The 26,593-nt window shown below is 49.3% G+C and overlaps 2 protein-coding genes across 3 annotated transcripts; both read right to left on the bottom strand.

Moving 5' to 3' along the window:
* Window positions 1-3,564: 3,564 nt before the first annotated feature.
* Window positions 3,565-7,620, bottom strand: YRDC (yrdC N6-threonylcarbamoyltransferase domain containing). The gene is made up of 5 exons (XM_063177454.1): window positions 7,217-7,620; window positions 5,801-5,915; window positions 4,472-4,591; window positions 4,192-4,334; window positions 3,565-3,861 (listed from the first exon to the last, which is right to left on the bottom strand). Exons 1-5 carry the CDS (start codon window positions 7,618-7,620, stop codon window positions 3,798-3,800), a joined length of 846 nt encoding a protein of 281 aa, XP_063033524.1. The 3' UTR covers window positions 3,565-3,797.
* Window positions 7,621-13,044: 5,424 nt separating this feature from the next.
* On the bottom strand, window positions 13,045-26,431 carry MTF1 (metal regulatory transcription factor 1). 2 transcript variants are annotated; one of them, XM_063177652.1, is made up of 11 exons: window positions 26,364-26,431; window positions 25,652-26,108; window positions 20,939-21,177; window positions 19,153-19,284; window positions 18,569-18,642; window positions 17,930-18,063; window positions 17,456-17,533; window positions 16,715-16,817; window positions 15,637-16,178; window positions 14,775-14,841; window positions 13,045-14,672 (listed from the first exon to the last, which is right to left on the bottom strand). In XM_063177652.1, exons 2-11 carry the CDS (start codon window positions 26,063-26,065, stop codon window positions 14,278-14,280), a joined length of 2,178 nt encoding a protein of 725 aa, XP_063033722.1. In that variant the 5' UTR covers window positions 26,066-26,108; window positions 26,364-26,431; the 3' UTR covers window positions 13,045-14,277. The 2 variants fall into 2 exon arrangements, with proteins under 2 accessions (XP_063033722.1, XP_063033723.1); XM_063177653.1 differs by having other exon boundaries at window positions 15,637-16,175.
* Window positions 26,432-26,593: the final 162 nt, after the last annotated feature.

The raw sequence follows: 26,593 nt of genomic DNA, 5'->3' as shown, positions 1-26,593 counted from the left end.
AAAAAAAAAAAAAAAAAAAAAGAAGTTCTAATTTAATCAAAATTAAATTAATAGTTAATTTAACATTTCCACAGTGAAAAGCCCTTGAGCTCTGCACTTCTCCTCCCTCCTATGGCTCCTGCAGTGGTGGCATCCCCTGGCACCCCAGCATTTCCCTCCTGTTCCCTCCCCAGGGTGGGTGAACCACAGCTGTCCTGAAATAGGGAAAAATGGAGAACAGGTGGATGAACACAGACCATGTTAGCTTTAATCCCCTGAAAAATTCCAGCACAAATAAATATTTTTTTTAAGGAACTGGAAAATACGAAGAGGAGCAGCCAGGCAGAACATCCTCCAGAAAAGGGAGCTGAGAGCAAATCTGACAAATGTACCTGGGGTGACCTGGAAGAGGGAATTCTGTATGAGGAAACACTCTCCAGATGACCCCAAGGTCCCTTCTGCCTATATTATCTACACTTCTACAGACTAATTCCTTAAATCAGTATTAATAATTAATTAATTAACTCCTTAAACCAGCAGGGCAGGCTGGGCTTCATCTGGAAGCATCTCCCCAGGCAGTGGGCTATTTCCTAGTCAAGGCATTACAAGAAAATAAACCAGAAGAAGATTAACATAAATATTGTTTGAAAGACTTAATCAGCTGCAAATTGCAATTTTGTGTTTCCAGCTTAATTAGCACGAGTCTGGTTTTCCTTGTAGTGGGAAGCAGGAGGAGGGCAGCAGCAGCAGGAGCACAGATCTGTGTTTGCAGTGATGGAGGAAATCCTCTCCCTGCTTAGGGCTCTTGGATGCCTCAGACATTTGCTGGATTTTTTCCAAAATTAAAGCTGCCAGCAACCATGAGACAAGGAAGTTCTTAGAGCCCCAAAGGCCACCTTTAATCTGATATCCAGACCCTAAGGAAATTACTTCTTTTTCCCATGGAAAATGGCCTCCCTTTGCAGCCACTTGCCTTTGCAGATTGTGTGGTGCAAAGCTTGTAATTAGCAAACTTTGCTGGATTTCCTTGTCTTGGTTTGGAAAGACAGGAGTCTGCTAAGGAAGGCAGGAGCCACCCCTGAAATGGAGAATGTAAACCCTCCCCACCCCTCCAAATTGCTATAAATTTTAAATTAAGGGGCTCTCAGGCAACAAATATGGGAGCAGGAAATAACAGTTCTTTAATAGGGAATAGGAAAATAAAAGGATGAAATAAACAATGCAGTGAACTAAACCAACACTGCCAGAGTCAGAACCCAACCTGACACCCTGTGGGTCAGGCTGGTGGCAGCAGTGCCATTGGAATTGTGGCTCAGCCCTCCTGCAGTGTCAGGGCTGGTTCTGCTGGAGCAGGGATCCTGGAGAAAGGTGCAGTCTCTGCCTCTGAAGATCCAGGGGCAGAGGCAGCTGCTGTTCCTCTGGGCAATCCAGTGCAGAAGCCGTGCTGGTGTTCCAGAATCTCCAGATTCTATCCGGGTAGGAATGCTTGGCTCCTCCCTCTGGGCTCCCATCTCCCAATGGGATGCTGTAGTTCTTATCAGCCATGCAGGGACATTCAATAGCTGTTATCAGCAGGTGTGTCCACCCAGAGGGAGGAGTGATTGTGGTCACTCACAGAGAGAGATAAGGCAAACTGCCCACTTGACCAAAGACAACTGCCATACAGATGGTAATAAATACATCTTGCTTTGCATTCTGGAACATTCTCCAAAATGAAAACTGCCAGCAGCATTGCCACCAGCTCCAGCAGGGCTGTAAAGGGGCAGACACCAAGCAGCTCCACCTCCAACACCAGCCCTGGCCCAGGCAGCCTGGCCTGGTGCTGCTGGTTTGCTCCATGGGTTTGAGGTGGCTCTGCCAGTGAGATCCTTCAGAAGCATTTCTGTTTGCTAATTAAAATGCAAACCATGTATCTCCTGCTCTGAGTGCTCACAACAATGTGATTTCCTCAAGGGCTGCGAGCACAAGGGTCACCCTGGTCTGTGAGTGTTTCTGAAGGTGTTTTAGTCCTGCCTGGCATATTTCCAGAGGTACCTCCCCTCTCCAGCAGCAGCTCTGTCTGATCCCCCTGTCCCAGCTGGGCTGGGGTGTATTTTCACTGTGTCCTGGTGTCACCACAGGTCCCAGCAACCACATCCCTGCTCCCAGCACACCACAGCCACTCAATGCAGCAGCAGAGTCCCTATTTGGGAAGTACCAAGGACACTTGAACAAGCAACAAATCCTGGGTTTGCTCAGTACTGGCACAGTCCAGAGGTGCTGACACACAGGCCTGTCACCTCAGCCGGTGCCAAGCTGACAGCACAGTGCCCCACAGCCAGCCAGAGAAAAGAGAAAAGAGAGAATTTATTGTGCCTGCAGTTTCTGCAAGGCAACGACAGCACTGGCCCTTTCACCCTGCCTGATGCACAGCTCATCCTCTTGTGCTGCTGCTACAAATAAAGCTTCTGCAAGGGAATAGAAAATATATTAAAATATAAAGTTTCTGCAAGGGAGTGACAGCACTGGCCCTTTCACCCTGCCTGATGCATGGCTCATCCTCTTGTGCTGCTGGTACAAATAATGCTGTCACCTGCAGGGACACTGAGCACTGGCAGCAGGGACGTGAGCAGAGGCACCAGCTGAGATGGTGACACGTTTCCTCAGTTCTCTGCCCACAAATGCCACTGCAGGCTGTGCCAGGTGAGGCTCTGGGCACCCCAGAGCAGCCATCAAGCCAGTCCCATTCAGGCAGGGCAGCTCTGCCTTGGGGCTGTGCCTCACCTGGGGAGCATCACCTGGGGAGCATCACTCCCCACCCAGTGTGGGACAGGAGCCCCCCCTGCATGTTTGAGTCCCCAGGAGGAGGAGCTGCAGCAGAGCCCCCAGAGCCAAGGAAGCAGCTCCTGGAGGTGCCTGAGCTGTTCTGTGGGTGACCACGGCTCCCCTGGTGCAGGGCAGGGCCACAGCTGCACCCAGTGGTGCAAGAGCAGCTTGTCTGAGCAGGGAAATGCATCCCTGGGAAAACAGGAAACCTTTGGAGAGTGGATGGCAGGTGAGAGTGATGGATGAGCCAGCAAGGATCCATTGTGATGGTGTTCACAGGGGTCTGAGGATGAGGGAAGAGATGAGGATCTGACTCCATGTTTCAGAAGGCTGATTTATTATTTTATGATATATATTATATTAAAACTATACTAAAAGAATAGAAGAAAGGATTTCATCAGAAGCCTAAGAATAGAAAAATAATGATAACAAAGGCTTGTGTCTCAGACAGAGACCAAGCCAGCTGACTGTGATTGGCCATTAATTAGAAACAACCACATGAGACCAATCACAGATGCACCTGTTGCATTCCACAGCAGCAGATGATCATTCTCTGCATGAGGAGGATGCAGGTTGTTCTGAGCAGCTCTAGCCTGGGGTATCTGAACATGGAATTTTCAGAAGCAATGACAGTTTAATCTCAGTTGGTTTTGATCACATTTAGAACAGAGAACAGCACAGCTGTAACACCCTCAGAACTCCAAACCCCTCCATGCCTGCTTTGCTTCCAGTGCAGATGGCACAGGATGAGCTCTGGGGCACAAAAACACCACCCTGACAAAAGTTTAACTTTTCACTGTATTCACAAAGCCTGACCAGGATAACAGAACAGACATTTGGGAACAGTACAGCAGCACAAAAAGGTCCAAAAGGCTTTTCCAGTCTTTCTTCTTTAATATTTTTTTAATTTACCTTGACATAACCCATCGACCTTATTAAACAAGGCCATGATCACCCAGTCCTGAGTGCACAGGCACACAGTGCCCAGCTCCACCAGCTCCCAGGCCCAAGGGTTAGGAGGATTCTGGTTCCAAGCCATACTTCTTCTTCAGGATCTCAACTGTGGCTGCCAGTGCACTGCAGGGAGAAACAGAGCCATGAGAACAAAGGGTTGGGAGCATTAAAATTGCATTTTCTGGGGAAGAGCAATCAGTAAGGATTGTACTTAGAGACAAGGAGAGCAGGAATTCCAGGAACCACAGCTTAATACAGAGCCTGTGAGAAAGGGGAATTTGAGAGCTCCTGAGGATTCCTCTGTGCTCATAATTAGGTTAACACTAATGGGAAGGTGGAGCTGCTGTGGGAAGTGAAGCAAAGCAAAGCAAACAAAGCAAGGAATGCACGCCCCACCCCTGCCCAAAAGCTTTGTTCTGTTTAAAGCAAAGGAGCAGCCCCAGCTACACTCACCAGCCAGGCCTGATGATGGAGAATTTCCCTGACACAGACAAGTCAACCACAGTCGAGCCCAAGCGACACTCTGGGCTCTGGATGTCTCCTATGGGGCCTCCATCAACAACCAGGGACAGCTGAGGCCACAAGTCCTGGAATTCCTGCAGGAGAGCCGTGGGTGACAATCCTGACAGAGCTTTTTACCATTTAAATAAAAACACAGCAGCAGAGCAGCCCTTGGATTACTGCTAAAGCTCTGCCAGACCCAGGGAGATGCCAGGGGGGGAAGGAGCCTCACCAGCACAGTCAGGGTGCTGCCCTGGGAGCTGATGTTGGCGCTGGTCAGGGCCAGCGGGCCCGGGCAGGCTCGTGCCAGGTCCCTCATGAAGGGGTGGTCTGGAATGCGGACACCAACCAGCTGAGGGAGGGACAGGACAGAGTCACACACACAGAAACCGGCTTTAATACTGCCTAAAGCTCTCTTGGCTTGAAGCTGAAACTCTGGAGAATTGGCAGAGCTGCATCTGCTGGACCTGGGGTAACACAAGGCTCAAGTCAGGCCCTACATCCAGGTCACTCCCAGGGGCAGGACAACACAGGGACCACCTCTGGGGACAGCTGAGTGTTGTCATCTTATTGCAGGGGTTCCATGCTGTTGTCTCCTTATTGCAGAAGTTTCACACCTTCTTGGTGTTTCTCATGGGCAGCTCCTCAGAGCACTGACTCCTTCTTCTTCAGAAAGTAGCCAAGTGACTCCAGTTCCCTTCTCAACCAGCCAGCAATCCCTGCTCCACATCCATCCATCCATCCATCCATCCATCCATCCATCCATCCATCCATCCATCCATCCATCCATCCATCCATCCATCCATCCATCCATCCATCCCTGTCCCACCACTGGTCAATGTCCCACCTCCATCCATCCCTGCTCCATCATCAATCCATCAATCCCTGCCCCACCATCCATCTCCATCCCAGGTCCATCCCTGCCCCACCATCCCTCCCATCTCCATCCATCCCTGTTCCATCATCAATCCCTATCCCACCATCCATTCCTGTCCCACATCCATCCACCCATCCATCCCTGCCCCACCTCCATCCAGGCTTTTTGTATCTCTTGGTCTTCTCTGGTATTGTTCCTTATACAAGAAACATCAGAAATTTGCATTTTCCTAAACCCTTTGTACCATGGCAGAGGTTTCTTAAGTAAAAAGGTTAAAATTCAACACACAGTTCTACAGGCTAAACTTTAAATGCTTAATTCATATTGCTAATTCAAGTGAACTCCAAAAATCTCTATTTCATTTCACTCCATCCATCCATCCATCCATCCATCCATCCATCCATCCATCCATCCATCCATCCATCCATCCATCCATCCATCCATCCATCCATCCATCCATCCATCCATCCCAGCACTTTTTCTCATTTCTTACAGCTGTGGCTGTTGAAGTCAGTTCCTAATCTTTGCTAATTGGCCCAGCTGCAGCTCCTCAGGGGTAACATTACTTTCTACACCATCTTTATTTTCTTATATTCTATCCCCCTTACAGCTAAGCACAACATTTACAGCAGCAGCAGCAGCACAGAACCAGCCCCCTGCCCCAATCCTGCAGCCAGGACCCACCGATGTGAAGGGGTTCAGGTCCTTATTGAGCTCCTCTGAACGCTCCAACACCAGGGTCACCGGTCCTGGCAGCAGGTCCCGCAGCAGCTCCTCGGGGACATTGACATGGCAGTACCTACAGGGCAGAGACAACAGCATCAGGGGGGCACAGGGAGCAGCCAGGTCACTGGGGCAGCTCCTAGTTATAAGTAGAAAAGTTGCCCATTTTTTTTAAAAAAAGGTTTCAGAGTTCACAGGTTGGGCTAGTTGCTGCCACGGTGGAGTTCTAAGCGTTGTTGTAATCACCTGTCGTTTTCATTAACTATTGTCAGAACTCAGTGCATCCCTCTGGGTGTCCAGAGTTGCCAAGGGGGCTCAGAGAGCCTGGCACACAGCCCAGAGCACCTGGGGATTTGATTGTGACCCCTGGAGCAAGTTACCAGCTTTGTATGAGGACCTGAAAGTCACACAGGTTTGAACAGTATAATAACAAGATGATCACAGGGTGAAAATGTAGATTTTAGCATTTTTGGTGTGGGGGTTGTAGGGACAAGATGGAGGAACTTGGGCATGTCCAGCCTTTCTCCTTCTTCTTGTTCTCCATTTCCTGCAGTGATGTTGGCACTTTGGGATTGGTCTAGAGTAGAAGTGCACTGTCTAACACAGGTGATAGGGATTGGGAATTAAGTGTAAATATGTTATACGTAGTTTGTAGTATAAAAGGACAACACAGAGTGCCTGTGGCTGCCCTGCTGAGCAGACCTCAGCTGGGCAGAAAGAAAATTTTATAGATAAGAATTAATAAACAACCTCAAGACTGAAAAGTGAAGAGTCCAGACTCTTCAGCCGTGCGGGCCAAAACAGAGACATCCTGCACATCTCGGGGCAGCAATTAACAACCAAAAACCCGAGAAACTATCTGTTGTTGATGGTTGGCAATTCCCCTTTTTGTTGAGTAACACCCTGCTGCTTCCTGGAGGACGGTGAAGAGGAGGGGACACCAGGGCTGGCATGCAAAGGGAGAAACCCCTCACCAAACCTAGCAAAAACCCCTAAAAATAACGAGCCAACGCGGAATTAAGAGATCAAAGTGATGTCTAGACGTGAGGAACAGAATGCAGTGTCCGCTAAGACCCTTTTTACCCCTCACCCTAATCTAAAAAGATGTCGGCTGGAAAAAAGACCTCGAATGTCAAAGCAAAACAGGGGGAATCTCCTGATGCTCTTGTGAGGACGGAACTCCCAGCTGTGCCTGCAGACCAGCAGACAAAGCTGCACTGTTCCTCCTCCTCCTCCTCCGTGCCACTCCTGGAAGCAGCAATGTGAGCGCGACCCGTCGGTTCTCCCCACCCGAGCAGATTTTTAACAAAGCATTAAAAAGGAGAGAGATCTCCTGCCGCATTTAGTTCACCGCCCGTCCCGCGGGTCTCCGCGCACCGGTAGAGCCGCTCCACGTCCCCGAGGCAGATGGCGAGCGGCTTGGCTCCGTTCCGCCCCTTCAGGCTGTAGATGCCGCGCACGGCGGCCGAGTCCTGGGCCAGGCAGGCCACGCCGTACACCGTGTCCGTGGGCACGGCCACCAGCCCGCCCGCCTGCAGGGCACCGGCCGCGGCCGCCACCGCCTCGCTCCACTCAGCGGGGCGCGGCTCCTGCCGCCACCGGCCGCGGCCTGCACCCTCCGCTGGCTCCCCCTGCGCACCATGAGGGCCGAGCCGGGCCCCGCGGGCGGGCGGCAGCAGCACCAGGCGGGCACAGCCCGGGCCCAGGCCCGGCACCGGGGCCAGGCCCGGCCCCGCCGCTCGCTCCGCCGCCAGCGCCAGCAGCCGCGCCGCCCGCGCCATGCGGCGGCACTTCCGGCGCGCGGCACTGACGGCACCGGCGGGGCGGGGCGGGGCGGGGCCGCTGTCGCCATGGGGACGGGGAGCGCGCGGGAGGCGAGCGAGGAAAGGCGGAGAGTGAGGAGAGGGAACGGGGGCACGGGGAGGGAACGGGAGCGGCCAGGGGGATCGGGGGAACACGGAGGGAACGGGAGCGGACGGGGAGATCGAGGGATCAGGAGAGGGGACGAGGGGACACGGTGGGAACGGAGGGAACGGGAGCGGCCAGGGAGGTTGGGGGGTCCGGCCAGGGGCATCGGAGAGAGGACGCGGGGCGAACGGAGGGAACGGGAGCGGCTAGGGAGACCGGGGGGACACGGGGTAATGGGAGCGGCCAGGGGCTCCGGGTTCCGGAGAGGGGACGGCGGGACAGAGGGGGAAAGGAAGGAACGGGAGCGGCCAGGGGCCTCGGAGGGTCAGGGGAGGGAACGGGAGGGTCCCGGGGCTCCGGGAGTGAGCGCTGTCCCCGCCGTCTCCCCGCAGCTCCTGGACTGCCTGAGGATGGTGCAGGGGCTGCTGGACCTCGTGCGGTGCCTCCAGGGGCAGCTGAGCTCCCGCATCGCCGCCTGCGAGGAGCTGCAGGCGGAGCTGGTCGCGCTGCAGGCGGCCCTGAGAGCCGGCCCGGGCAGCGGCGCGGGGCCCTGAGGAGCCCCGGTGGGACCGAGGGCTTTGGGGCTCCGGGAACGCCCGGGCGGTGCTGGGGAGCGCAGGGAGCGGGGGCGGCCGGGCTGCCCCGCCGTGGCCTTGGAGCTCGCTCGGTGCCGCCGCGCTTGTGCCTTATCTCAATAAATTTATTTACATTTCAAAATAAAGCGAGACGGGCTCGGTCTGTATCTTCCCACACGCCGTGTGCTCCTGAGGAGGAGGCACAGCCCCAAGCGCCCGTTTGTCCCCAGGGACGGCTCTTCACTGGTCGTTCGGAGAGCTGCGGAGCTCTGTACGAACCCTGTGGAGCTCGGTACAAACCCTGCAGAGCTCGGTACAAACCCTGCAGAGCTCGGTGCGGAGCCCGGCACGGAGCTCGGTGCAAACCGTGCGGAGCTCGGCACGAACCCCGCGGAGCTCGGTACGAACCCCGCGGAGCCCGGCACGGAGCTCGGTACAGACCCCACGGAGCTCGGCACGAACCCTGCGCTGTTCAGGCCCCTGCTCTGCCCCTGCCGAGCCCGGCCCGCAGGCAGAGAAGCCGAGAGAGCCGAGCAAGAACCCGGCATGGAAGAAGGGCTGCGATGGGAGAATCCCCAGCTCTGGGTTTCAACTCCCACCCGCACCTGAGCGGCCAAGCTGGGCCAGTGCTGGGAAAAGGCAAACGCTGCCTCTTTCAGGGTTGGAATTCCTCTTCCTAATGGGACAGGGCGGGATGCTCACACTCCTCTCCCACAGAATACTCTCAGGAAAAACTATTATAACACAATGTTTAAATAAGCATTTAATTAGGATTCCATTAGTATTAATATTGCTTTCAATTCCAAAAAGGTTAATTTCCACTTCTTTGCAGATATTTCAAAGTACAATATTAACTTCATACAAAATGAGCAATTAAGCAAACACCATTATTTCACATTCTTCAAAAAATACAAATTCATATTTACTCTTTTGGGTTTTGGAGATGCTCTTCCTTTGGAAGTACTGTACCTGTAACTAACATCTTCACATTGCTCAATGTAAGCACATTTGTTCCCATGTTTCAGAGTTAAATAAATTCCTTTATCACCACACACACAATCTTGAGAAGCTGGGGTTTAGTTCAGCTGTCTCCAAAGCCCCAGGCAGTGCAGCCCCCCAGCCCCAAGAGCTGGAGCTGCCCCCGGTGTGGAGCCAGGCTGGGTGAGGCAGAACAGAGCAGAGTCAGCCCGAGCAGCAGGGGGACAGGAGAGTCACAAACCAGGAATGCCAGCCACTGCAACTACAGCACTGCAAACACACCCTCGAGTCTGCTGGGAAAGGTCATGTGAAAAAAAATCTTTCTTTAAGAAAAAAGTAGAAACTGCATTTATTTGAGAAAGTGTACACTGCATAATGAACCAAATTTTGGCCAGCTTGCACACCACTGCAGCATGGTGTGGGGTTTCACCTAGTTCCAAAAACACACACTTAGACTATGTACACTACTACATAAATATCCAGTTTAATTTGCATTTCTCAGTGCAGACACAGAATCCAACTTCTAGAACATGTGATAGATATCAAGACAAGACACAAAAAAGTTAAAAGTTCAGCCCTGTCCATGAGAATCAACTACAGGTAACATTTATAAAAACTTGACATTGCTTCCAAAATATGTTACGGAAAAAATAGTATACAATTAAAAACTCTGCAGTCAGAAATTCATAGGGTTCATTAAAGACATGCTCTTCTTTTTTTGCCTTACAGTCCAAACTGACTCCAACAGTTCTGCCCAGCTAGCTCAGGTAACTCCTGCCAAGAACTTTTCACCCACAGATCTCAAATGATTTCAGAGACAACACCCTAGACTGGTTCTGTGGGGAGGATCTGAGCCCTGCCTGGTGTGGAAGTGATGTTGTGACACCAGAGCTCCCCTGCTCTGCCCCACTGACCCAGCTCCTCACCTCAGCACAGCCCAGCAGCTGCTGCTCATCTCCAAGCACCCCAAGGCCAGCTCCATGCCAGGAGCCCAGCTTATCTCAGAGCTGGAAACAGCTGCAGATCAAGGACAACACTGTGCATGGCTCCAGCCACGCCACCCACCCCCAAGAAATAAGGCAGTAACAGGACAGCAGAAACCATCTTGAGGACAAATTTCAAAGGTGCAACATTGCCTGTTTGAAAGCAGCTTGTCACTTGTGTTCCCACGTGGGTGACAGAAGGACAGGGGAAGGAGGACACACACCAGGGGACACAGCATGTCCAACAGGAGTGACAAGCAGCCCCCAGAAAGCATTGAGAGAAAAGGCTGCAGAAGCACAGTGCTCTCAGAGGGTTATTTGCATAGATTGGACGTTTGCTAACGATGCATAATTTGTGTGGGGCACAGGAAGGGCAGCACAGCACCCAGCACAGCTGTTCTGTCAGACAGACACACAGACCACACAGCACAAGGATCTTTAGCTACAGGTATTGCACCAAGTTAAGTGCTCATCTTTGCACACCCCTGTCAACTTTTACTCAGAGCAAAAATAAACTTTGTGAAAGTATATACAAAAGAAATTGCAGCAATTGGGTTAAAGATAAAATAACCTAAAGTGCATTTTTAGATACCAGTATGAGGTTCTGCAAACTTGTCTCCCTGGGGACACTCAGCATTGCACAAGTGTCCAACTCGTACTTTGTTCCATGGAATTCAGTACCAGCATTCAATCAGTGCTGATTTTCTACCCCACCCTCCCACCCCCCCACCTAGAAACATAAAAAGCAATTTCTCCAACCTTCAGTCTGCTCATTTGGGTCCTTGCTTGGTGACCAAAGCTACCAAAGTCAGTAACTCAACCCTCTCTACATATTTGAGCTTCTACACCCATCTAGAAACTATCAGTGACCAAGTAAAACCCCACTAAGCACAAAACAGGTGACTTCTGCTCTCTGACTGATCATCAAAGGGGTTCATGCAGACTTTACAGAGGCAGGCATGCTGTTCCCAGAGACTCCAGCACATTAAACCCTTTTCTGGGAACCCAGGGCAGAAATTCCCCCTTTGATTAACCATGAATAGTGAATATGCTAAATGCTGGGGCAGCAAGGAGAGGACAGGAAAATCTCTGGCCTTGCAGAATCTCAGGGCTTTGCTGCAGCTGCCCTTGGATCTCCTTCCATCCCAGCATGGCACAGACTGCCCTGGAGCACAGTCTGATCTCACACAGAACTGGGGATGATGCAAATGTGAAAACACCTCAGACACACGCAGCACAAACACTCTGGAAAGCAGAGGGACAACAAACAACAAAAGCACACACACCTGTAAAACACAGTGGATGCACAGCCTGTGTGCTCACAGCATCACTTGCTCCTGCCTCAGTACAAGCTCTAACCAGTTCCACCTGAATTGCAGCCTGCCTGATGCATGGATAAGAGGGAAATGGCAAACCCAATGCACCAAAGAATCAGCAGGACATAGTGCTTTTCCTGGAACACAACAACAACAACAAAAAAAACCCAGCAGCTGTGAAGAGAAACAGCAGAGATTGATTGACCCTGGGCACTGGTGCCCATCACTGCAGCTTCACATTGAGCTTCCCAGTTCAGAGACTTTGGTAGTTTCTTCTACTCATTTCAGCCACAAAAGAGTTTCTGAAGATGCTCTCTGGTCCAACCAGAAGAGGGTTTTAGGCTGACTAATTCCTAAGTAGCAAAAGTAAAAAAGCCTCCCTGAAGGCTGTGAAGGCTCTCAAGGGGTTGCTAAATTGCCCAGCTGTCACAGTGCAGGCCACATCTGGGACCCATCAGAGGTAACCCCACAACTCCTGGGGAATCTTCACACTCCTGCATCAGGCACACACCCACAGCCACCCTCAAACACCACAGCTGCACTTGGCCAAAGGAAATGCCTGAGGCCACGGTGAGAGGCACCAGAGGGAGCCCCAGGCAGTGCTCAGTGCACTCTCAGGCTGAGCTCTGGGCAGAGCAGCTGGCAGAGGCTCCTCTGTGAGGACAGTCCCAACCAAGCAGCCTTGGGACGTTCTGTGTGTTCAAATCAGTTCTTGCTGCCATGCAGCTCAACTGCAGCACACAACAAAGCTGGAGGAGAAAAGCAAAGGAGCCACCACAAGGATTGCCATGACAGGAACAAAACAAGAAATGCTTTGTTAACCTGTTGTGTGGATGCCAAACCTTGTTGCTGCACACACACACACACACAGAGGAAACACCACCAGCATGGGTGATGCCCTTGAGTTCATCCCTGCCAGCCCTGAGCTCTGTGCCCTGGCATGCCCCAGGCATGGAATGTTCCTGGCACACTGGACACTCACAGGACACAGCTCTTTCCCCTCTGCACCTCACCAGCAGCTGTGCAGGAGGGAAATGCCAGCTGCCTTCAGCCCTTTCCCCCTGCCTGGGCAGTGCATTCTCAGGGCACAGCACAGGAGTGGCTGATGCCAGTCTCATGCTGGCCAGGCTACACTGAGCATGTCACAGGAGGATCAAACACCAGGGTTCTCCCTCCCCAGAGGTACAGAGAGCAGCTCTGATCAAACACAAAGAGTGAAAGATCTCTATCCACTATTTGTATTCCTAAATTGAGTGCAGGGACAATCCCTGCTAATTGGCTTACAGTCATTATCTTTGTATCTCACTAATGACAACACTGTAAACTGAATAAAGACTATTTAATATTCTTTTCCTTTAACACAAGAAAACTGACAGCCAAAGCCAGAAAGATGGATAAAAACTATAAAATTACATATTTTAAAATAATGCAGCATAAATAAACCATTTAGAATGAGACTGCATTTATTGCAACATTACAGGCTTTTTGGTGGAAGGGGGGGTTTGGATTTGATTTACCCTGAGTAGGTTAGAATATAGACTCTCAGTTTGATATGAAAAACTATTCTGTTGAGTAACATCTTTTAGTCAAGAAATAGCCCCGTGCACAAAAAGCTGGCATTGCAGCAGGCTGGAGGCAGAGTCAGGCAGAAATTATATAGCTCACTGGAAAAAAAAAAAGAAGCATGTATGGACAACTGAAGGACAGACTCACTGAATTCCAACTCAATTTATGTTGAATCTTTCTCAAAATTTTCTTAAGGGTTGTTCTTCACAAAAGATGAGAGTAACCAGCAAAGGCACCGTGCTCCTGATTCAACAGTCCCAGGGTTAGGATGATGACTTGGTGCTGAACAGAGCCTAAGAAACCAAAAGAGCAGCAGGCACCAACCTGACCACACCTGGCACTCACTGCACCCTTTGGAGAGGCCAAGAAAAGACTCTGGAGCCAGAGCCAGCAGTGGCTCCAACTGTGCTTCCATGTTGTGACACAGTGTCTGCAACACACTCGAGTCCTAGTGGAATTAAATGAACAGATCTATTCTGAATAAACTCCCCCAAAGCTCCTGGAGGCTTCAGTAAGAGCAGCAGTACACAGCAAAACCAGGCACCAGCTCCCCACCAGGTATGTGACCATCACATTCCAATCACACTGCAGGTAAATCCTCTCCCCAGCTGTGGCATTTCCTCCCCCACAGCCTCCTTTCCTGGGCTCCCCTTAGTGCATGGTTAGTAGAGACATGAGAGACAGGAGAAGATTAGAGACCCAAGAAGTTGTAACAAAGACCCACTTGCTGCCAGTACCTTAATCCCAAACATAAGTGATGTGCAATTGGAGACAAAGTAACCCCCCATTTCCTTTTAAAAATCTTTTTGCACACGAGTAACCTTAACTTCTGTGTTCACATATGACAAGCAAAAGTGACAGACAGTGCAGCCAAAACAGTTCATATATAACTTAGCTATTTCTTTTTTTTTTTTTTTTCATTTACCTTTTCTTTTTTTTTAGATAGAATCTCAAAGGTGGATGTACCTGGGACGTGACTAAGATGACATCCGTGAAGCAGAAATAAGCCACAAAACTTCCAAAGAGGAAGGAATAAGAATGGATCCTTCAGTTTCTGCTTCTAAAGGAGAAGGGTTTTACCCTCCAGGTGCAAAGGAAAATCTGGAACATCTTCACTTAGAGAAGTTGCTATTCAAACCAATTTCTTCCTCACCCTGCAGTAGTGCTTCAATTGGAATTATATTAGACGGGGTTTCGGGGCTTTGGAGGGACAGGAAGTCCGATACATCCATGGCACTTAATGTTTCAGTCTGGGAGTCTGAAGGGTTAACTATCTGACTGCTCTGCCCACAAGAAGCAGGAGCAGAGGAGGAAGGAAAGGTCTGAGGCTGCAGCTGGGAAGCTGGCTGCTCCAAAGCTTTTGAATCAGGTGAGGAACATTCCTTCTTCACGGTGGAGGTGGCTTTGTCCTTGGCAGAGTCTCGGCAGGCACACTGGCACTGGCAGGCCTCCTCCTGCTTGATAATGATAACAGGAACGCTGAGACCAATCTGCTGAACAGGGTTTCCTGAAGGTGAAACAAAGAAAAAACACAATGGAACCACATCATTTCACAGCAGGGAGAGAGAAATCAGCTTTGTTCAATCCATTAGTTCAGTGTCATGCTTACCTGTGTTACCAGCTACTGGTAATGCAGTGGTAAAAAACACCTTTTCTACTACTTTTGGAACTTGTGGCTTTAAAGAAAAAAAAACAAACAAGAAAAAAGTGTGAATTGACTCAAATTAAATTTCTCTAAACATCTATATACATATTCCAGAGACACACAGGAAAACTGAGCTCAAACTATTTTTTCGGTGGTCCTAAAGATTTGGCATAACATCCCCTGCATTATTTGCTGGCAAACTCAGCTTGTGGATTTTGACAATTCAATGACTGAATTCTTAAACACTGCAGTGAAGGCTCAGAAGCCTTCACAGTGCTTCCCACTGCTCCCACTGCTGTACCTGCAACCACTCACTCATGTCCACCTACAGCTGAGAGCCTAAAGTGGCACCAATATTGTCAAAGAGAAAACTCCTGAAGTTTCAGCTATCCAGATTTACTGGAAAACCACAAACATTCTCTTTTCAGAAAAACTCATTTCATTATCAGTCAAAATTAGGCAGGGACAGAGATTGCAAAATGCCTAAACACAACCTTTACAGAGTCTTTTGTGCTTCTTTGCATCAAAAGCAATACACTAAGGCCCATGTGTATCCCTGTCCTGGATAAACACACTGACACCTGCTGGCAGAAGGAAAGAAGAAAAAAAAGGAAAGAGAGGAAAGAAGAAAAAAAAGATCTTCCTGCACCCTGGGTTTCTCTGTGCTCCAATTATTTCCCTGCCTATTCCAGGGGCTGCACTGGTGATGTGTATACACATTAACATGACAAACATTACACCATATGCATCCTGGGGTTTATCTTACAGGTTTGACCCCCTCCCCTTTCAAAAGCAAAGGCTCCAAAGCCCTGCTGGATGTACTGACCATTTGTTCTTGGCTTTGTGGGGAACCAGTGGCACCATTTAAGATCCATTGTAAGTTCTGCTCTCCCATGACAATGCTGGGCTGCAGAATGGCGGTGCTTGGAGAAGGAGTAATGGTTATAGTGGGGTTACTGGTCAGAACAGGGTTTGCACCAACAGGCACAGTCTGAACTACAGCTGGCAGGGGCTCAGTGCCACTGGGGGCTGTGGGGGCAGGAGCCCCAGCAACCACTGAGAGTCCCTGAACGATGGGCTGTGGTGGAGGCTGGCTGTGCTGCAGGAAGTCTTGGTGACTGGCTGCAAACGGTGTGCTGTGAGGAACAGGCACTTCTGGGGATTGTAAAACAGTAGCAGGATTCCCAAACGCAGCTGGCTGTGAGCTGGGGGCGATGGACGAGGGAGCAGCGGGGTTTGCCTGAGCCGGCTCGGGGAGGCCGAGCTGCAGCACCAGGGGGAGGGACAAGGAGGCCGCGTCTGCTGCTGGGGGCGGGACCGCAGCCACCGAGTCGGCGTCGCCGTTAAACCCTTCAATCAACGGAGCTGCTGGAAGAGAAACAGAAAAAATATAAATGCATCTGTTCTCATCAAGTCTGAATGAACTGATTTTTTTAATGAACTCATCAGCTAGCTGATGTTTTTTTGCCAAGGAAAGCATTAGCACGTTGCTAACTTCAGAGTAGTGCTCAAAAACAACCCTAGCAGTGAAATCTTAAAGTAGCTGCAAATTCAGGAAGTTGGTAACACTGGGCTCTACACTGAGCCTGATCAGGCTCATCAGCTCTCTCTGATAAGCCTTTTATCAGTTGTGCAGCAACTTCAAGAAAACAGGATGATGCTTGAGAGCTCCAGCGCCAGTACTGCAGGAGAGTGTTCTGCATCACCTCCCCATCACTGAGTGTCCCACAGTCTGTGCACACCATTCATCCCAACATCCTGAATTTCAACCCTGAAGTTAAAGTTATTTTTCCTTCTCAGAGTTATGTTGGGCATTAAGCTTCAGTCTGAAATGCTGAATTCAGTACATGCATGCAGAGCTGGCAAAAAGTTCTCTTTGACAGCAGTGCAGATACAACTGGTACCTGTCTGCTGAGAGTCATCCTGATTTGCAGTGTGGTCTGGGCTCTGAAACATAGACTCAAAGATGCTTGCTGGTGAGATTGTGCTGAGGTCCTGTCCATGTGTCTGACAAACAAAAACAAAGAGGAAAACATCACACAATGTTGTACCTCAGGTCTCCACAAACCCCAGTCAAGCAGTGTGTGCATGTCAGAAACACTCCTCCAAAGAGCCAGGACCCTCAGCAATGGCAACACCTATTATTTACATGCTGTAAATTTACACCTAGTTTTTGCTACCTGTAATCCACTTAACCAACAAAATTAGCAAGCCCTACAAAAATAAGTAACTTCTTCAAAAGTAAAATGTATTCCTCTGCATCCACTCTCTGTTTAACCCTTATTTCTTGCAGTACCCCATCAGAAACAGACATTAATTGGCTGCTTGCAGAACCTTTTCTGGAGCAGGATAAATAGCTCCATTTTGTATCCTGGACTATGCAATTCTAGCCATCCACAGGAGCAGAATGCACACAGGAGCTGCACCCTGCTCCCACAGCACAAAAAACAACACGTTCTCCTCAGCATCTCAATTTCCTCTATGTGAAATCCAAGCTCAGTCAAGACTTATCAAGAAGCAAGAACACTGTTATGGTAAAACCAGATGCAGAGCTTTCTATAGCAAGCTGAAATAAGCCCAGCACATTTTGGAGGACAAAAATCAAAACTCAGGGAGGATGAGGCAATTCCAGGACAAAAACTCACTGGATTAGAGTTCTCCCGCAATTCTGAATCTGTTGATATGAGGCTTAAATCACTCAGACACAGTGAGTGACTTGTATCCTGTGAAGAAAGAAAAACAAATTAAATTATATACAAAAAGAATAATGTCAGAAATGTTTTAAATCACTTTTGAGAGTCTGTGCTTTGCTTATATGGGACCCAGGTCTCAGTTCTAAAATCAAAGAATATGATTTTTAAGTAAAGGATATTTAGCAGTTATCAAGGATTCTTAACATCTCAAAGTACTTCCAAAAACCCATATAACCCAGAATTTTAAATCAGCATAGGAACAAATCAATTTTCAGAAAATAAAAAAAATTATATCTTCCCAGTTGGTATTTGAAAACCCCAGTCTTAAATGTTACACCTTAAGAACAAGGTGCAGACCAAATGATTTCTTCCCCAAGGTATAGTTTATATCCAAACACAGAAACATGAAGCAGAAGTGCTACTAACCTCAGACACATTGTTATTGGGAAGTGCATTATAGGTTTGTCCCTTCTCATGACCTTTCATGTGACTCTTGAGACTGTACTGGGTGCTGAAAGTCTTCTCACAACCATTGCTGGGACAGAAGAAGGGTTTCTCCCCTAGAGGCAGCACAGAACACATTTAACAGACTTTAAAACATCCTACACACTTTTAAAGCACCTTTCAGAGCAGTATTTCATACAAACAAGATGTTTAATGTCCCTTCACACATTCAGCATTCCTGGGAGTCCTGCAGGTGAGTGCTTTCCATCTCACCATGGGAACTGACACACAACACAATATTTAATTGTTATGCATCATTACTGGTACTTTTGTGAAAACATGTTCATTGAATTCAAGACCTGTCAGGCATAAATATAACTGGAAAATTTGGATTGGCCTGGCGCAGGAGTTTGCACTTGGCCTTTTTTAACTCATGAGGTTCACATGGGCACACTGCTCCAGCCTGCAAAGGTCTCTCTGGATGCCATCCCCCTCCCTCACATGTCACCTGAGCCACTCAACTCAGTGTCACTCTCAACTATAAATTCATATTAGGATTCTGAGAGTTAATATAAACTTAATAAGCTTAATTAAAGAAAATGAAAACCCCATAGAACTTACCAGTATGTGTTCTAACATGTGTTTTGAGGTGGTGGCTTGCAGCAAAAGCCTTCCCACAGCCATCATGCTCACACCTGAATGAGGCATCACAGGAGAGTCAGCATCATCCCCTTCAATGCATTAGCTACAACCTTAAAACATGCTTTGCAACAGTCCCAGACTCTAAAAAGCAGGCCCAAAGCTAAGCTCTGTTAGAAGCAGCTATCTCCCAGCAGCTGCTGTGCATGCTGCACATATCATAGCAGGGCTCTGAGCAGGACTTTAAAATTCAAGCACAAAGGCAGCATTTGGGGTGTCTCCTCCATGGAATATACATGGAATACATCCCAGCAGAGAGCGGCAATGTGTTTTAAAAGATGCTCACCATGGCACAGGTTTATGTTTAAAAAACTACTTCAACCATTCTTGCCTTTTAATACAATCACTACACCCACTGCTAAAGCAAACTGGGAGCGCTCGAGGCTCCAATGCCAGCCAGGCACCTTCACTTATTTCTCAGGAGACCACCACTCCATTCAGAGCAGTACCAGCTGCTTTCTGGCACAGGTGCCTCATTACCTGAGCCACAGCAGCCAGGAACTCACCGAAATGGCTTTTCTCCTGTGTGTGTTCTGATGTGCTTCCTCAGGTCACTGTGCGTTGTGAAGTATTTGCTGCAGCCTTCTGATTCACAGTTAAATGTTTTCCCTGTGTGAAGCCTTTGATGTGCTTTCAACCTAAAAAACATGTCAGAAAAATCCATCTTAGGACTGGTAGGATAAGACAGACTTGGCCTGAGGCAAGCAGGGCATTCTTTCAGATGTGCAGGACAGGATCAAAGACAGAATATTCTGACAGGAGGTAATGAGCCCATGGCAGTGACTGCTATCAGTTCAAAAGTCCTCCAACAAGGCTGAGACACCCTTGTGTTCATCCACCACCTTTAATGCTACTGGAATATAAAGAAGACACCACAGTTCTGTCATTCTACCTTTTGGACAGCATTGCCACACTTGAGGGGTTTATATGAGGTGCTTATTTGTACCTGTATGTGGAAGAGGCAAAACAATTGTATTCAAACATAAACACAAAGCAGATGGAACCTGCAGAACAGCAACAGCCACACCTACAAGAAAATTCACCAGAGCCTTCTCACCTGGAGTGCTGAACACCAGCTCACGTGCACAGTGTGATAAACACCAAACTCACCTGCACAGTGCTGAACAGCAGCTCACTTGTACAATGTAGAACACCCTCTCACCTGCACAGTGTGATAAACACCCTCTGACCTGTACAGTGCTGAACAGCAGCTCACCTGCACAATGCTGGGATACTTTCTCACCTGTACAGTGTGATAAAAACCACCTCACGTGTACAGTGTTGAACACCTGCACAGCGCTGAACAGCAGCTCATCTGCACAGTACTGAAACACTTTTTCACCTGTACAGTGTGATAAACACCCTCTCACCTGTACAGTGCTGAACAGCAGCTCACTGTAAAGTGTGACAAACACCCTCTCACCTGTAGTGTGATAAAAAACTCCTCACCTGTACAGTGTTGGAACACTTTCTCACCTGTAGTGCTGAACACCCCCTCACCTGTACAATGTTGAACATCCTCTCACTGCACAGTGTGCTGAACACCCCCTCACCTGCACAGTGCTGAACACCCTCTCATCTGTACAGTGTGTTGAACACCCCCTCACCTGTACAGTGTGTTGAACACCCCCTCACCTGTACAGGGTGTTGAACACCCCCTCACCTGTACAGGGTGCTGAACACCCCCTCACCTGTACAGTGTGTTGAACACCCCCTCACCTGTACAGGGTGCTGAACACCCCCTCACCTGTACAGGGTGCTGAACACCCCCTCACCTGTACAATGTTAAACACCCCCTCACCTGCACAGTGCTGAACACCCCCTCACCTGTACAGTGCTGAACACCCCCTCACCTGTACAGTGTGCTGAACACCTCCTCACCTGTACAATGTTGAACACCCCCTCACCTGTACAGTGTGATAAACACCCCCTCACCTGTACAGTGTGTTAAACACCCCCTCACCTGTACAGTGTGTTAAACACCCCCTCACCTGTACAGTGTGTTAAACACCCCCTCACCTGTACAGTGTGATAAACACCCCCTCACCTGTACAGGGTGTTGAACACCCCCTCACCTGTACAGTGTGTTGAACACCCCCTCACCTGTACAATGTTAAACACCCCCTCACCTGTACAATGTTGAACACCCTCTCACTGCACAGTGTGCTGAACACCTCCTCACCTGTACAATGTTGAACACCCCCTCACCTGTACAGTGTGATAAACACCCCCTCACCTGTACAGTGTGTTAAACACCCCCTCACCTGCACAGTGTGCTGAACAGCCCCTCACCTGTACAGGGTGTTGAACGCCTTCTCACAGCCCTGCACGTCACACTCGAAGGGTTTCTCCTTGGTGTGCACCCTGACGTGGATTTTGAGGCTGTAGGAGGTGAGGAAGGCCTTGCCACAGCCCTCCTGGTTGCACACAAAGGTGTACTCCCCCCGGTGCGTCTTCTGGTGCGTGCGCAGGTTGCCAGCGGTGCTGTAGGTGCGGGGACAGCCCTCAAAGGTGCACTGGTAGCGCTTCACCTGCAGGACAAAATGATGCATGATCAATCATTTTTAATAAATTCTGGAATCCACACGTGGATGGAGTCCTCTGATGTAGTCAGACAACAGATTCTGACCCCAAAGCCCCCTCAAAAAACTTATTGCCGCTTAATTCTCTGACAAGAACATTTCTGCTGTGCTCTGCGAGGAAGGAGTGGCACAGGGGGGAGCAGCTGGGCTTGCAGAACAGGAATCCAGCAGAAGGGGAAAAGGGAAAACATAATCCAAAATTTTTCTAGCCAAAAATCTGATAAAACAGTTGGAAAGAACAGAGGAGCCATCAAACCTGCCCACTACCCACATGTGTAGCACCTGCATTTTAGTCCAGTACTTCCTGCAGAGCTACTCACTGGTGGAGCAGGGAGACAAAGGAAAATGCACGGTGACAATGCTCAAACCCACTGCCCCGTGTGCTGAATTCACATCAACACTTTGTGCAAAACAGTTTTGCCATCTCCCATGGTCTAACCACCAGTGCATTCATTGCTTCACTCTATCCCAAATTCAGTGAGCCTTGTTCTTCCTTCTGTGGCTACTGAAGCAGGCAGTGCCTGAGGAGTAATGGATCACACCAGGTCACAGGGACACCCACATACAGCTGTCACAGATTTCTCAGTAAGCCACTGAGATCCCCAGGACAGCTTCTCATGGAACTCCATTTGGTACAGGCACAAGGGATCATCTGTGCAAGTGGTGACACCTCAGGAAATCTCATCCTCTCTTGTGAAGCACAAGGAATACAACCCTGAATAAGGTTATCCTCCACCATTAATTACCAGATTGATGGCTTTCATTTGACTGTTGAAAGTTCAGAAACCTCAACACCTCATAGTGATTGAGGAGCCCAAGAGAGGACTTGGCAAGTCACACCAGCTATAAATCAAGCTCTGGACAGTTCTCCATAACAAAACAGAAATAGCTTCTTGGTCACTTCCAAGCTGTTTTGTAGAGGACAAAACTGCCAGCAGGACTCCTTTAGGAAAATTCTGTAAAGCTGAGTGATCTTTTGTCTATCTCAATCCATGTCTCCTATTGCTCCCACAACAAGTTGGTATTTACCTTCACCTTGACTCAGTAAAATTTTCCTATTTGGAAAATGCTAAACCCTCCTGTGAGACACACAGGGCACAGAAACACCATAATGTGCTGGGTTTGGCTGGGATAGAGCTCATTTTCCTCACCTGTATAGAGCATGCTCTGGATTTGTGCTCAGCACAGGGCTGATAATACAGAGATGGATTTTTTTAGTGTTTCTCATTCTGCCCCACCAGAATGGGAGTGGGGAGGGGACACAGCCAGGACAGCTGACCCTGAGTGACCAGGGATACCCCAGATCATGTCATGCTCAGGAGAGAAAGCTGGGCAAGGAGGAGGAAGGGGAAACAATTTGTGGTCCCCATCTCTGTTAGGTGTGTGTGTCAGGCTGAGCTCCTGCCTGCCAGGGGAAACAAGGAATTCATCCTTCACATTTTCAACTGCTCACTCAGCATTCTCAGAAAAGGGAACAGTAATTTCACCCTAAGCAATCTGCCCTTAATTTACAGTGCAAATCAAACAGTAATTTCACTCTAAGTAATCTGCCCTTAATTTACAGTTTGAATCAAGCAGAAATCCTTGGGCATTTATCACCACTAAACACCCAAGAACTGCAGCATGGTTACAGGGCAGTTAGGAAGCCAGGCTGTGCTGAGGCAGCCACAACATGAGAGCACAGAGCAGTAACACACCAGCACAGAAAACACATTTTATTGCATGAGGAGGGTGCAACATCCTCCCCCAGGATCACCAGATCCAGCACAATGTGTGTATCAGTGCTGAAATAAATGTTCCTTCTTAAGGCAGCTGGAAATTAACACTTTAAGCAACATTTCCCATGGTACACAAGGGATCTGACACAGGCAGAACTACCTGAAAATCAAGGGAGGGTTCTGTTAAGCTTTCCAGGTGTTTACATTGAGGTTTAGAAGAAAAAGGACAGTATTAATTACAGATTAAGCTGGTTGGTTCCCAGCTGTCACTGCCCATGTGTAAGGGAAGGTGGCAGTATCAGTTTAAAGGCCAAATCTTTATTTCACAAATTCTTCCAAGCAGCAACATCACCCTCACATTCTGAGCAAAACAAACCTTTCTGTGGAGCTCCAGAGCATTTAATTCTCTTTTCACATCAACACATCAACACTGCACACTGTTCATACACACAGAACCATCAGAGATGATCTGAAAGCCTCACAGGGACAGCAGCAGGAGCTCCAGGCTGCCAGGGCACAACAGAAAACAAACAAAGCAGCAGAGGCCAAGCCCTGGGCAGGCAGCACAGGGCCCAGGGACTCTGAGGCTGTGGCTTCTGGCCAGGGACAGTGAGGTGCTGCTGGCAGAGACATGATCCAGCATTCACCTCAGAAAACTCAGTTGTGCAATAGGCAACAGGGCTGGAGAAAGCAGAGCCTCACACCCTGGTTCAAAGTCTACAGTAACTGCTCTGTTTGCCTTTAACTCTTCCTGAGCTTTCCACGTTCCCCACAAATGGCTACATTTTCAGTGAACAGGTAACTGGGTTTGAAATAAGAAACTGTAATCATGTTTGTTCTTACCAACACAATTACAGTGAGAGATGTATAACAGAATTTAAAAAGGCAAAGGTACTAAAGTGCAAAATCCCTTTTTAGCTTCGTAAATGTCTAAGGCTGACCTGAAAATCTAAGACTCTAAAACAATTATTTCAAGTGTTAAAACTGTTGCAGACATTTTGCAAGTACCAAAGAACAGAGCTGTTCATTTTCAGAGATGACTCAGATATTTGGGACCTTTGGAGCTTTCCTTTCCTCAGCTCCAGACAACTTATCAGACCTTTGAAACAGCAGCCAAAAAAGCCTTTCACACGTGCTCAGGGCCACTGCTTTCACATGGTGGTATCACTGGGAAATCATTATGGTATCTGCTTTGGGAAATTAATTCCAGAAATGGAAAATAAATCCATATAAAGCAATTCACTAGGAAATTCCACACCCAACAAGCCTTCCCTAAAGAGTAAAGGTGAAAAAATGCAGTCAGCAACTGACAGCAGGAGACTCAAACAGGCTCACTGAACACACCTCAGCCCAGAAGGGGACTGCAGATCTGAACCCCCCAACCCCATTTCCCAGCTCTCAGCCCCATGGTGACAGCTCTGTGCTGAGTGTCACTGTGCCACCTGCACTCATCACCCCTCACACGACTCAGGCAGGCCAAAAAAAGGAGCACTAAGCCATCCCTGAGCTGGTGTCACAACCAAATTCCATTTGCTCTTGCACCCAAAAAGAAGAGTCCCAGGACGAGCCCTCCTCACTGTGCATCCAGATAGAATTCATTAGGGAAAGAGAATTAAGAGCAAATCCAAAAAGAAGAGTCCCAGGACAACCCCCACTGTGCATCCAGATAGAATTCATTAGGGAAAGAGAATTAAGAGTAAACTCAAAATGAAGGGTCCCAGGACAAGCCCTCCCCACTGTGCATCCAGAAAATTCAGTTTCCCTACTGAATTCTAAGAACAAACTCAAAAAGAAGAGCCCCAGGACAATCCCCACTGTGCATCCAGGTAGAATTCATTAGGGAAACAGAATTAAGAGCAAACTCAAAAGAAGACAGTCCCAGGACAAGCCCTCCTCACTGTCCATTCAAATAATTCTGTTTCCCTAGTGAATTCTAAGAGCAAACTCAAAAAGAAGAGTCCCAGGACAGTCCCCACTGTGCCTCCAGACACAATTCATTAGAGAAACAGAATTAAGAGCAAACTCAAAAAGAAGAGTCCCAGGACAATCCACACTGTGCATCCATAGAGAATTCATTAGGGAAATAGAAAAACAAAATTAAGAGCAAACTCCATTTTAACCAAGCAGCCTGGCCTGAGCTTTCAAAACACATCAGCTTAAAGCTTCCTTCTTCTTCTTCTTCTCACAGCATCCCTGTGACACAATAAAACTACAAATAATTTAAAATTTGGCATCTCTCACGTGGTACTCCAGCTCCCAGCAATGTGGCCTGGCCCTTAACTGTGACCTGAATGTGAGAATGTGGCCAAGCCCAGAGGAACAGCTCAGGCTGTTTCAGCTGCCTCTGAACTCACAAAACAACGACCAGAGCAGAAGAAAACCTGGAGATCACTAAAATGTCACACACCACTGACACAAAGGTGTGCCAGAGCCACACCCTCCTGCCATCCAGTGCCACCAAGTGCCTTCTGGCAGGTTCCTGGGGCAGCAGCTGGTGTCAGAGGGAACAGGGATGGCCCTGGCAGCTCTGCCGGGACACACACACTGCAAAGCTGGGGATGACAACCAGAGCAGATTTACACAAAACCTCTCAAAAACGAGCAAAACCACTGCTCCTCTCCTGAAAAAACAGCAAAACTGCTGCACCTCTAATGAAAAACAGCCCATTTCAAAGCCTTTTAGGTGCACAAAGCCCAGGTACTCACTTCCTTCCTCTTGGTTTCTGGGCACTCAGACTGCAAAGTGAGAGTTGCTCCTTCGATGTTCCTCGGCATGGGAGTTGAACCAGGATTTATTGTCAGGTGAATCTGATCTGGAGAAATAATGTGTTGCACGTAACCCTGTGACATCCCTTCATGATCTGCTATTAAATGAAATCCTTCTTCGTGACCCTCGGGTAAAAAAGGCAAGTGGTCACCGCACTGTCCTTCATCCTCCTCATCCTCCAGCACGCTGTGGTCCTGCTCGATGAGCACGGTTGTCCTGTCATACACCGTCCCGGACGAGGAGGACACCAGCCCGTTTTTGTCGGCGAACCTCATCATATTTTCATCCTGGGCTAAATCGTCTTCCTCCCCTTCATAGTAGACGGCGTTGCCCTCGGGGCTGTTCTCGCCCATGGCTCCGCGCCTCTCACCGCGAGCTCCGCCCGCAACGGCTCATCTACAACACAACCATGGGCGGAGAGCGGGTCAGGCGGCTCTGCCGGCCCGGCCCGAGCCCCGTTCCGCCCTCACGCACAGCCCCAGCGCGGCCGGTGGCGGCGGGGCCGGGCCGGGCCGAGCGCGGCGGTCCCGCCCCGAGCGCGGCCGCTCCCTCACGCGGCGCACTGCCGGTGCCTGTGCAAACCGCAGCGCTGCGCTGCGCTCAGCCCGTCCCCGCTCCGTTCCCCCGTCCCGCTCCCTCCCGGCCGCTCACCGGGTGCCGGCGGCGGCTCCTTCCCCGCCCCAGCGGCACCATGATCGCCGCGACCCCGCTTCCGCTTCCGGCCCCGCCGCACGCCGGGAGCGCCGCGCCCGCCGCGGGGGCTGACGGGAACGGGGAGGGCCGGGCGGCGCAGCGCCCCCTCACGGCCCTCAGCGACACCGAGCGCCGCGCAAAGATCTTTTTATTTAAATACAATGATTTAAAAACTCTCGTCGTTTTAA

The sequence above is a fragment of the Melospiza melodia genome, chromosome 27 (genome assembly GCF_035770615.1).
Source record: "Melospiza melodia melodia isolate bMelMel2 chromosome 27, bMelMel2.pri, whole genome shotgun sequence".
In the NCBI taxonomy this organism is placed as follows: Eukaryota; Metazoa; Chordata; class Aves; order Passeriformes; family Passerellidae; genus Melospiza; species Melospiza melodia.
The sequence above is the reverse complement of the archived record's forward strand: the minus strand, read 5'-3'. Positions and strand labels throughout refer to the sequence as shown.